Below are 12754 nucleotides of genomic sequence, written 5' to 3' on the forward strand. Positions count from 1 at the left end.
CCCTTAAGACCACTTCTATCCTGTTACTGAGTGTGAGACCACTATTCTCATCTGTGCCCTTAAGACCACTTCTATCTAGTTACTAAGCATGAGACCACTATTCTCATCTGTGCCCTTAAGACCACTTCTATCCAGTTACTAAGCATGAGACCACTATTCTCAGCAAAACTGCCAAGACCACTTCTATTCTGTTACTGAGTGTGGGACCTTTATTCTCAGCTGCGTAGCCAAGACCAGTGCTAAGATGCTCTTTGCCACATTTAATACAGATTTCATCTGGGATGCTTTCATCTCACTAAGGACCTTTCCTCTTTTGGATGTTTGACAATCAATACCTGATCCTGATATAGGCAAGTTACAAGAATTCAAGTTTAGAAAGGGCTTTTACCCGAAAATAAAATCCCAAAGTAAGTAACTGAGTCATTCACTGGAAAGGAAAATGGATCCAGATCATTTAAATATTTATTAGCTAGACAGTGGAACAGCCTTTATACAGCACAATTTGCATTGTGTTCAAGATACATCCTGTGTACAATCACAAAACTGTAACGTGAATTTTTACATAGAGTGGAACTGAGACAGATTTACAAGCAATTCTGTATACAATTCTCAGACTTATTTCGATTTATACAGCTTTTCAAGGATCTGGAAACAAAATAATTTAAATTCTAATAAAAATAAACTGGAAAAGCAAAAAGAATATTAACGACCCCACCAATCAGTGCATGCAACGTTCAACGTGGAAACATCGACATACTCCAAGGGACTATTCTCAGTTGGCTAATTTTTTTTTTTTTTATTACAAGCCAGGTTTTCTGTACAGATTCTGATTGGATGACAACAAACACGCTATTCAGCCATTGCCGATCGAGCACCTGAGCACATCACTGAACAAATATACAAATACAATTAAGGAAAAGGCTCACATTTACATGCGGAATGCCTGCAGAAGTTAGAATCATTGCGATCTCTCTGTTATACAAAAAGTACATTTATTTACAGAATAAGAAATTAAGAAAAGAGTTTCCTTGCTAACCAGCTGCTGTTAGTTAAAGACTTCTGAATCCTGAATTCTCCAAGGCGATTTATCTGAAGAACCAAACTCAATGTACTGCAACGGATAGAAATGGTGTGTGTCAAGCTGTAAAGCCAGAGCATGCAGGTTTCCTCCTCGTCCTTCCCACCTCGCACTGTTCCTGCCACTGCTGAAGACATCAGACAGATATTCTGTGGCTGGACCCTGAAATTTCTATCCCATGAGTTCTGCTGATGATGGAATTTAGGACATTCTAACATGTTATAGAGCAATCAAAGGCCTCAAAACATATTGTTAATAATGATATGAGCAACACAGTAAAATATGCAGGTATATACTGATATTTATGACTATATGTATTTCTATTGATCTATCTATATAGAGTGCTAACATATTGTTTGAGTTATATTCATGAAGCTAAAACATGTTTCTTGATTAAAGGATATTTCAGGCCTGCAACCGTAGCTTATAATTCAAGGTTCCTTTTCTATCAGCCCCATCAATACACAGTAATTATACCCACCAGTTGGTCCAACTACTGACATAGGTTAACACAAGTCTACTCAGAGGTCCAGCATTCCAACATTACTGTGTGACCTCTGCAAAAGGACGTTACCCCTTCAAATGACAGCCCTAACAGCCATATATGCACTATGGAAACTCTTGATTCTGATGCTCAGAACCAGGCAACATGTCCAGTTGTTCACTACAAAATGTGCACGAATGTAATGTCCACTCCATTGGGTTGACATGTTCGAAGGCTTCGGGGCTGTTTGCACAGGTGAAAGAGTTAACCCGCCTAAGTCAGCCATACCCAGCTAAATGGATTTTAGCTGGCTGAATATTTGCAGATACGTTTGGCCACATGGGAAAGAGACCTTCCAGCGGACATTTCAGAGGCATGTCAGGAAATTACAAGTGTACGTAATATCCCAAATGGTACATGACTCGTAAGCATGCCACTGTTGCACATGCTATGCGTTGTGTCTTAAAGAAACAAATCGGAAACCGATCCAATAGTGCAGTAGCAACCAGTAGTAATTCCTGGTGTCCACAGGTCCCTTTTGTCTACTGGTGTGTTGGGGCTTTACAGCATGTCAGGTACATGAGAAATCTGACGTTCAAGCACAGTGCAGACAGGTAGCTTGTGTTTGATGTTTGGGTAAGTCTGTGCAGGCTGAAACATAGCCACGTCCTTTTGCAGCATTCGTAAACATGCACACTGTGCTTTTGCTTATATATCTGTTTGTTTCCATTGTACAAGGCCTCGGAACAAACAGGATTATTCCAAATTGTACTGGCCCCGCATAGGCATGGAAAAATGAATGTGGCTTTTGTTTGCATATAAATTATATATATATATATATATATATTAAATTATTTAAACTTTGGAAGTAAATGACAATTATTTTAGGAAGAAAACCTGAAGAAATCGTAAATTCTGTGGCTTTACTGTAAGGATTTCTCCGATAGACACTGAGCAAAGTGTGTGAAAATGCTGAAATATTAAGAAAGAAAAGAAAACAAAACACACTTCAGAGAAATGAGCTATATTCTCAGAAAGAAGGATTTATCTGCACTCACACATTAGTCTTGCATAGAATTACTAATGCACCCTTCCTCAGCATCACCGGGCTTCTGGAGAGATGCCGAGAAAAGAACCCAAAAAGTGGCAGCAGGAAGGATTTCACCTCTGCTCATGCTCAGCAGGTTTATCTTTCTTGGATACAAGTTGAATGTAAAAAAAAAAAAAAGACATCCCAATATGTCGTAATCTTTTAAATTAATAAACCATTTGCAGAGTTTCAGGTCAAAACAATAAAAAAAATGAACGGAATGAGCCGAAATCGGTTTTTAAAGCTTTCCTCACTGCCTTCAGTTTGTGGCAGTGGCAGGTGAGAAAGTTCAGCACAGAGCCCACTTGCCCTGCTATGATTACAGGTTTCTTAGTCAAGGACCCTGCTATCTTCATAGTTCTTGCTGAGAACTTCCATGGCAACCATCCGCTTTCCTTAATGCCTTCACAATAAATCTTAGGGTGGAAAAAAATACATCTGCCAGTGGCTTTTCACAAGATTGCACTTCTGTCTGTCGCTTCTTTCAACAGTAATTAGAAATAGACTTTGTGAAACACGAGAGTGCTGTACATTTCGGGAGACGCAACCAACTAATTCAGCCTTTCTGGAAAAAAATATATTTATATCATGAACTTTACTTATTTTTTGCTGCGGAGTTTCTCTCCATGTAATATCACATTATGCATAAATATGAAGATAATATCTATTTATATATTTTACACTTGCACTAAGCTGAATGTCACCTGAGTTACTAAGGACTACCTTACTGATGTGGGAGGCTGCTGTGAGGAAGTAAATCAGTTAGACGCAGACCTCATGTCATTACTAATTGGGTGGGTCAGAGATGACGGCACACGTCCTCCAGACCCTTGTGATAAGGCTCAAGGGAGCAGATCGAATCCAGAGCTTGCAATAATGAGCCGTTTTTCTAGAAATCCGGGAACCGATGATGGGCTTTTATGGTTAAACGTCTGGGGTGAACTCAGCTATCCAGAGAAGCATCACTGTTAGAATGAAGTTCTCATCACTGTGTCCTGCAGAAATCACCTGACCGTTACCCCCAAAGATTAGGAATGTGCTTTTTCTGTATCACATTGTGTTTCAGAATATACATGAAACCATTTGTGTACAATTAATCATCAGAGATGCTAAGGAACACACAAGCAAGCTTAGCATTTCAGATAAGTGGCATTTCTAAAGTCTGTGGTTTTTTTTATTTTTATTTTTTGCTTTTACGCTGTCATTTTGCATAAAATTATTTCCCTCTGTTTCCACAGCAAAACAAATTGCTTTCTCAGAGCTGTGGCAGCTCTGCCCGACGTATTAACACCTCCGTGCCAGTTTGATTCCTTATCCTCAAACATCCCGAGCCTCCTTCCTCGGAAGGAGCCCGACTTTCTGTTCTCTTTCTGCTCCAAAGCAAGGTCACGAGGCCCCCAGCCAGGGCTTCTCTGAGGTTTCTTCACGTGGGATAAGGTAAAGTCTGTGACCAGTGCTATTCAGAGCAGACTCTCCGAGGCTTCACCCCATTATCAGCTCCGAACTCCTCAGTGCGCCTGAGCAGAACTGACTAAGAGTTTGTGCCAGTTCACGGTTCTTTTCCTTAGGTCCACCTTGTCAAGCCAGACATAGGCTTCGCCAATCAGGGTTTTCTTCATAAATTTCCCTCCATTGGAGACGAGCAAAATCTAGGAAGCAAAACATTTGCATTCTTACTGTTGGCTACCAAAGTGTACTGCGTACATTTTCATTGAGAACAGCGTTTCCTTTTAACACCACAAGAACCGACCCCCGGCTCCTATTCCACACACTCCTAGCGGACTCATAAGAAAATGCAATCCTCATGCACTTAAAGCTGGTTTTTCCACTTCATGAAAAACTGCCTGACTTGGAGGGTAAGTTTCAGTGGGAGCCAGCAGCTTCCAGCCCCATCAGTACTTTGTATCTACAGAAATGCAAGTGGATTTTTAAAATGAAACTCTTCGTGGAGTTTCCTTTAAACATCTTCTGGCCAGTCAGTGCCATAGGTACAAAGTATGTGAGGAAATGCAGGAGGTAATTACAAAAAGAACTGTTAAATGTAAATTGCATCAATTGATGGGGCTCATTTTCCCAATCAAAATTTCATATATACTCAAGTATTTTTTGTACGGCAGAATAGAACAGATGGGCAGATAGAGATGGCAGTGGGAGGGAGGGTACGGTAACTGGAGATTAGGGATGTGCATTCGTTTGCCACGAAATAGGAAATATAGACAATATTTCCTATTTCATCGCGTTTCGGGGGGCACCGAAATGAGAAGAAAATCCACGAAATTCGTGTGGTTTTCTTATCATTTTTTTTGGGGGGGGAGAAAGGGCACATTAAAAAAAAAACCCCAAACCCACCCCAACCCTTCAAAATTAATTAATTGTACCCCCCACCCTCCTGACCCCCCCCCTGGTGGTTCAGCGGGGTCCTGGGAGCGATCTCCCCCTCTCGGGCCGTCAGCTGCCACTAATCTAAATGACGCCAATGGCCCTTTGCCCTTAGCATGTGACAAGGGCTATCGTGCCATTGGTCGGCCCCTGCCACATGGTAGCAGCAATGGATGGCCCGTGCCATTTTTTAAGATGGCGCCAGCTGTCCATTGCTCCTACTATGTGACAGAGGCCGGCCAATGGCACGATAGCTCTTGTCATATGGTAAGGGCAAAGGGCCACGGCGCCATTTTGTTTACTGGCAGCTGATGGTCCAAGAGCAGGAGATCACTGCTGGGACCACCAGGGACTTTCGGCAAGTTTTGGTGGGGTTGTAATTAATTAATTCTGAGGGTTGGGGTGTTTTGGGGGTTTTATCGGTTCGGGACAGCCAAAAAAAAAACTGGCCTGAATGGTGGGAAACGAAATTTCCCATGGCAGGTCGATAACGAAGACCGAACTGAAAGGTTCGGCCAAATCACATCTCTACCATAGAGCATAAGAACATAAGAAATTGCCATATTGGGTCAGACTGAGAGTATATCAAGCACATAATTCTTTTTCCAACAGTGGCTGATCCAGGATAGCCACTGCCATTAGCAATGGTTACATGGAATAGACTTAGTTTTTGGGTACTTGCCAGGTTCTTATGGCCTGGATTGGCCACTGTTGGAAACAGGATGCTGGGCTTGATGGACCCTTGGTCTGACCCAGTATGGCATTTTCTTATGTTCTTAAGTAATTAGCAAGTACCCATATATTAAATAGATCCCATGCTTCTAATACCGGTAATAAGCAGTGGCTCTTCCCTAAGTCAACTTGACTAATAGCAGTTTGTGGACTTCTCCAGGAACTTATCCATACTTTTTTTAAACCCCAATATGCTAACTGCCTTAACCACATCCTCTGGCAACAAATTCAGAGCTTAATTATGCATTCAGTGAAAAATAATTTTCTTCAATTTAGCTACTTGCTAAGTTCAGGGCATGCCTGAGATAACTCAGCAAGAAGGAACAGCTGGGAATCTTGGGAGGACTAACTTGTGCTTTTCTGTTAATATCTGCCAGCAAGATCTATGTTCTGGAAGTGAAAATATAACCATTAGAAGGACATATTTTTGCAATTATTAAAGACTGTTTTTAAAAACCTTTGGTGAGCAAGTGATACCTGTAGTTCTTTCATTTCCCAGTATTTAAGGATCCATAAGAAAGTGGATCCAGACCTTGGTGAGAATTACCTGAAGTGAATGTCCAGCAGGACTCATGCTAAATCTGAACGTTTCATTGAAGGAAGGCTCGCGGTCATGTCTGCAGACCCTGGTTTTCTTCTTAAACACTCGTTTTTGGGAAGCGATGTTAATAATGTAGAGCTTTACATACAGATCTATGGAAGAGAATGCACACTGGTAAGAATCAGCTCTTTATTTTAGATTTTATGAAAGATTTTTATGGGATAAGTTGATACAATAAGCTAATCATCTGAAAAAGAGACCTCTGAAGAATCTTAAAAACTCAGGCACTGCAAGAATTACTCTGCCATTTATAATGCATTTCAAATAATAGAATATTTGTTAGAGATGTGAATCGGAACCGGCATCGGTTCCAATTCCGGTTCCGATTCACATCATGAATTGTTTTTCGTGCGGCCCGATCGGGTTTTTTTTTATCGGCTGCGCCCGAGCTGATAAACAAAAAACCCACCCCGACACTTCAAAACAGCTCCCTTAGCTTCCCCCACCCTCCCGACCCCCTCCCAAAATGTTTTAAATTACCTGGTGGTCCAGTGGGGGTCCCGGGAGTGATCTCCCGCTCTCGGGCTGTTAGCTGCCACTAATAAAAATGGCGCCGATGGCCCTTTGCCCATACCATGTGACAGGGTATCCATGCCATTGGCCGGCTCCTGTCACATAGTAGGAGCACTGGATGGCCCGCGCCATTTTTAAAAATGGCACCAGCCGTCCATTACAATTGTGCACCCCCATGCGCGCGCCAACCCTGGATTTTATAACATGCGCACGGTTGTGCGCACATGTTATAAAATCGGGCGTAGATTTGTTTGCACCGGGTTGCACGAACAAATCTACACCCGCGCGCAGGTTTTAAGATCTGCCCCAGAATTTGTTTCTTATTATGCATAAACACAGTTTATCTGACTAGCATGTCTGGTGGTGTTATTTGGAGTTTTGGGTCATTGCGATTGAATTACACAAGCTTTACAATGCTCAACTTCAGAGAAAAGAAAAAGAGAAAAGTTATCTAATGTAGACAATAGCAATTTTCTCATGACTTAATAATATTCCAAAGGACATAGCCCAACATAAAACCTGTTCTGACTAGAGTTTGCAAGCTCAGTGAATTGAATCTGATTGAATAATCTGGAATTTCTCCTAAATAGAAACCAGTCCAATACTGCTATTTCATTTACAGCAGAAGTGTTGGAAAGCAAAATGTTTTAGAAAGTAAAATTTTCAGTTAAAATCAACTGATTCAGATTCTTCTTTTCAGTTTTACATTTTAATTTAAACTATGGGGGTTTTCGTGCTAGAAGCTTTGCAAATCTTCTCCAGCTCAGTAATCCCCACCAAGGATTTTGATACAATAATGGCTTTTGAAAACTTGCTATTCTGATTTTCCTGTAATTTGTTTTTTATTTTCTTTTTCAGCCATGGAAAGCCAGAAGTAGATATACTCTGAATTACAACACTAAAGGTGCACTGTGTCTTATTTTTATTTAATTATTGTTAGAATTAAAAAACATACTTTCGGGGTTATTTTCTAAAGGCTTATCACATGAGAAAAGGCCCTTTTCGCGCGCGATAGCGTGCAAATTCGAGTCGGGGTGGAGTCAGGGTGGCGAGGGGAGGAGTCGGGGCGGCGAGGGGGCAGACTTGGCGAAGTCTTCGCTGGCAGCGATAAGGTTAGTAACGTTATCGTCAGCAGTAGCGCACCCAATAGTACCATCTTTCATGGTGGCGCTATTAGGTGCGAAAGCCGGCAGTGAAGACACCGTGGTGGTGCGAAGGCTGCGGGCTTTCGCAGGCCCACCCTCCGTTTTCGCTGGATTCATCATTCAGCGATGAATGATGTATCCAGGCCTTTGTTAGCAAACTTTAGAAGTTTACGAAAATCCTTGCATGCAAGCAATACCTGGCAGGTGATCAGGAGACTTAAACTTGTAGGTGATATTGCGGCACTGAAGGATCTCCACTATTAGCTGCTCGCCATCTGTTTTCATTTCTTTTTTCAGGGCAATCTTAATTTCTCCCATCATTTGGGTTTTACCTTTAAAGGAAAAAAAAATACAAAAGTAATTGCTAGGATAATATTTTTCTATGTATTTTTTTGCCTTTTCAAATTTTATAACAGCATCCTGAGGGCTGAAGACCGCATTGTGGATTTCAGTCTGGATTTTCAAAGCAAACATGGGCTCATAAATCTGTTACGAAAATTAGCACGACAGCGCACACATGAACATTTACATGTTCACTTATTAAAAATGAAAAGTATGTGTGTAAATGATTTCCCCACCTCAACTCTCGCTCCCGGGAACCGTACATCACTTCCATGTGTACTTTTATGCTTACAACCCCTGGGATAATTTTCTAAAACCACATTTCACACATGTAAATGCTTCTGAAAATTACCCCCTTACAGAGCCTTTATATTGAGTATTTTCTTTCATATTATTAACTCTTCAAGTTCAGTACATTAAGGTTTTATGCTCCTACACATTTATTTTCCAGATTTATGAATGAAAACATTCCATTACCATCAAAGGGGAAAACACTGGAGCCAAACTTTCCTAATCTGCCCTTTGTGGCTCAACAAATGTCTAAGCAGTGGCCAGAAATGGGCAAACAGGGGGTGTGGGGGGGGGGGGGGGGGGGGAGAGGTAAGATGGCGTCCTGATCAGAGCCATGATTGGGAGCAGTTCTTAGATTTTCCTTCTGTCTCTTCTAACATTCTGCCACCTGAACGGAAAGGTAAAGTGAAGGTTTTCTCCTCCATTCCAACTTGGCTTACCAAGCAGCCTTTCATCACCACCTTCATGGCCCCTGGAGCTGCAATTTTTGGAGGTGTTTCCCGGGTGGAGGAGAGCCGCTTTCGCCTGGGGCGGAGGTTTCCCTCAGCCCCCCCCCCCCCCCCCCCGATACCCGACTGCCGGCTGCTAGGAGTGTGTTGGCTCCAGACGCCCTGCAGACGTTGCGGCATGATGACGTCAGCGACTTGGTGCTGCGGGAGGAAGAACGTTTGGCGTCTTCACATCGGGGAGAGGAAGAGTTTCTTCGGTGGAGGATTTATCGATGCTGCCTTCCCCTGCTTGTGCTCCCTCTGCATCGGGTGAGCTTACGGTACCCTCCGATCAAACCTGTGGTGCTCACTTTGGATACTTTATGGGAACTAATTGCTGGGTTTTAAATCTTGGAACAGTAAAATGGATTTACTTACTACCTCTTTGAACTCTAAAATTAAAGCTCAGGAGGACTCTCTCCATATTTTGAAGTCCTCAGTAGCCAAAATGGAAACAGATATTCCACAAATTCAAAGTTGTAATGTGGCTACAGTTTAAGAAAGATCAGCTTTATCTAGGAGGCTGGAATTATTGGAGAACTGGAGTTGGCATTTGAATCTTAGACTGACAAATTTTCCCAGGGTTATAGGAGAACTCCCATTAATTACCTCTAAGAGATATCTTCAGGAAGTACTTCTTATACCAGAGATAGCGATTCCTCTGATGAATAAAGTGTACTTTCTACCTGTTACTTCAGTGGAAAGATGCCCACCAATGGATGCTGGAGGACTTTCTTTGGATATGCAAAATCTTACCACGGAATCGTCGGGTATTGAGATCATTGACCGCCCCTCAGTTTACTTATCTCAGTGATAGCTGAACAGGACATTAGTAAATTAATGTCCTGTTATTTTCATCATTTAAATTCTCCATTTCATGGTTCTAACGTACGAATGTTTCCTGATATTTCTAAAATTACACAAGAAAGGTGAAAGGGTTTCTTGACAATAAGACAAGAAGCTATTTCCTTAGGGGCTACTTTCCTTTTAAGATAGCTTTGTAAATGTATAGTTAAGAAAGACAGTGATTGTTATATTATTTTTCACTCCAGAACAGCTGAGAGCCTTCCTTGATTCATTTACTACTCAGACTCTTTAAAATCATAAAGTTCCAATATTTTTGAATGTCTAGACAGCTCTGTTTATTCAGGATTATGGTTTCTTTTTCTTCTTTTTTCATTCCTCTGTACTCTTCATTGATAGCCCCTTCCTTCTAGGTTGATTTATTAACCATGTAATAAGCCAATGATATTTTCTTTTTTCCTTCTTTTGTAGTTTCTTTAATGTTGTTTTATATTGACTTATACATATTTCTTAAGTACATCAATACTTTGAATGTATTTGAAAAGTCATAAATTAAATATAAATAAATGGGCATACAGCAGGAGCTGATTCCACAAACCATCCCCATCATGATTATCAGAAGAAGAATCTCAGTGCAGCACAACCCCTGCCAAGAACAGGCCAGGCATTCCCCAGGCAGCTTTCTTCAGAGAGGCTGCTCTTCATGCCTTCTCCTAATCCTCTTAGCCTATATCACAGCTTGATTACCAAGCTGACACCAGTTCTGTTTCACTCTTTTTTCTTAAAACCACTTCTGTTCTGCAATTGTTTTGGCTGTCTGGTTTCTCACAGCTTTTACAGAAGATAAGCACTGAGACATGAGGCACACTGTGTGGAGGAAGTAACCTGTCAGGAGAAACCAGCACTAGAGAAAAATCTGTACCATTTTCTTCAAGCAAAGCACCCTTTTTTCCATACTTTTTTTTTCTATTAAAAAATCTCTTATTTAATTACTTTTTCCCCATTATAGTTTTTGAACAAATTGTTCTGCAATTCTTTTTCTGATTGAAGCAATCAATGTTTGTTTCTAAGAGAATGTGCATTTTGAGGAAAGTCCTTTAAGAGAATTCAGGCTTTCTCTACTTTTGATTTCACAGGTGGATGATTTCACAGCCAACATCTAGCAGACTCCAACCACAAGGGAAGGTGCAGATGGAGAAAATGCTTCGAATGTTCCCCTGAGCACTAGTAACTGTTAAATGAGATGGTTTGATAAACTGGCCAATGCAGAAAGGAGTCAGAAAAAAGCACCACCTGGAATTCAAAAATACCAATTTTGGTAAAATGGGGGTGGAAAGATGTGGGTAATGTGCAAGAATTGCTTTAGCCCTTAGTAGAGGTTGCTATGGTCAGTGTATCATTATAAGCCTACTGTCTTTGAATCTGCTGATATCACACCAATTTGATCAATTGTGTTCTCTTTGTATCAGACCCAAGTGTACATTCTGCCACACTTTCTGTCCTTCTAGTTAATGGTCAAGCAATCCGATTGACTTGTTAAGGGATGACACTCCTTTTTTAGAGAAGTTCTTCCTCACTTTTCTTCTTGGCTGACGTCTTGGTTGATTTATGCCTCTCCAGGCTGTTTTCCATTGAATCTTTCCATGTTCATTGATAACCCACTTGCAATGAAGGCAGACATCCGGAATTGTATTATTCTAGGTAACTTCAATTTACACGATGATGTTTGTCCTTTATCAAATACCTGCAGCGATTTTCTAGTTGCTATGAATGCCTTTGGATAGTCGCAGCTTATTCATAAAGCAACTCACAAGCTGGGCCATACCTTAGACTTGATTTTTATACCTGAAGGCTGGTCACTTAATGACTCTATGGACATTCTCTGTACAGAGGTACCTTGGTCTGATCATTCTTTAATCCACTATAAGTTAAGACGCCCAAGAGGAATTCTACATGATGAGGTAATCCCTTGTAGGATCTTAAGGAGACCACCAATTAATGTTGACCAGTTGCATGCCCAATGGCTTCCAGGCCTAGTTTTGCCTCACAATCATGACATCAATAGTTTACTTCACCAGATCCCTGCATGCTACTCTTGATGTCTTTGCTCCTATGAAATCTTTGCGCATGCAGCATAAATGATGTGCCCCATGGTTTTCACCGTCTCTAAGAGTTTTAAAACAAGAAGTTTGAAAAAGGGAGCACTATTGGTGAAAGAAAAAATCTAGTGCTAGCTTTTCTTCTTATCACGCCCTTCTAGCTGTCTATAGGACTGCTGATGATAAAGCAAAGCGGGATTCGTTTTTCTTTCATATTTCTTCAGCTGCTTCTCACCCACATGAATTGTTTACAATTGTGCATTCTATTTTGACCCTGACTATAAGTAATTCTCCAGTTGCCTCCATCATATCATGTGAAAAATCTGCTTCCTCTTTTCATAGGAAAATAGCTCAGGACTCTGCATCTTTCACAACTTCTTTGCCAATTGTCTCACTAGTGCAATAGCAGGACCTGGTATCCTGGTGCACTTTTATTCCACCTAGTCTTGAGAGGTGATAACTATACTTGGCAAAATGAAGGATACCTTTTGTGTTTTCAATATCTATTCAACAGCACTAATTAATAATACAATTAATTAAGGTTCTGCATTATGATGTAAGTGGTTTCATATGTGACTTAATGAATGCCTCTCTTGCTGAAGTCCAGTTGCAACCTCATTAACATCTACTATTGTTTGTCCACTTTTAAAGAAGACTGACTATGAATTGTATGTTCCATTGAACTATCACCATATCTCCTCATTGCCT

The 12754-nt window shown here is 41.0% G+C and overlaps 1 protein-coding gene across 1 annotated transcript in view; it reads right to left on the reverse strand.

Annotated features, from left to right (window-relative positions):
* Positions 1-458: 458 nt before the first annotated feature.
* PCLO (piccolo presynaptic cytomatrix protein) overlaps positions 459-12754 on the reverse strand; it is a 351707-nt gene continuing 339411 nt past the window's right edge. Inside the window, exons 17-19 of the mRNA XM_029615912.1 lie at positions 8220-8354; positions 6311-6456; positions 459-4301 (exon numbers count right to left, since the gene is read on the reverse strand). Coding sequence (XP_029471772.1) covers positions 4161-4301; positions 6311-6456; positions 8220-8354 — 422 coding nt within the window. The 3' untranslated portion in view covers positions 459-4160. The remainder of the gene's footprint in view (positions 4302-6310; positions 6457-8219; positions 8355-12754) is intronic.

This window comes from Rhinatrema bivittatum, chromosome 9 (genome assembly GCF_901001135.1).
Source record: "Rhinatrema bivittatum chromosome 9, aRhiBiv1.1, whole genome shotgun sequence".
NCBI lineage: Eukaryota > Metazoa > Chordata > Amphibia > Gymnophiona > Rhinatrematidae > Rhinatrema > Rhinatrema bivittatum.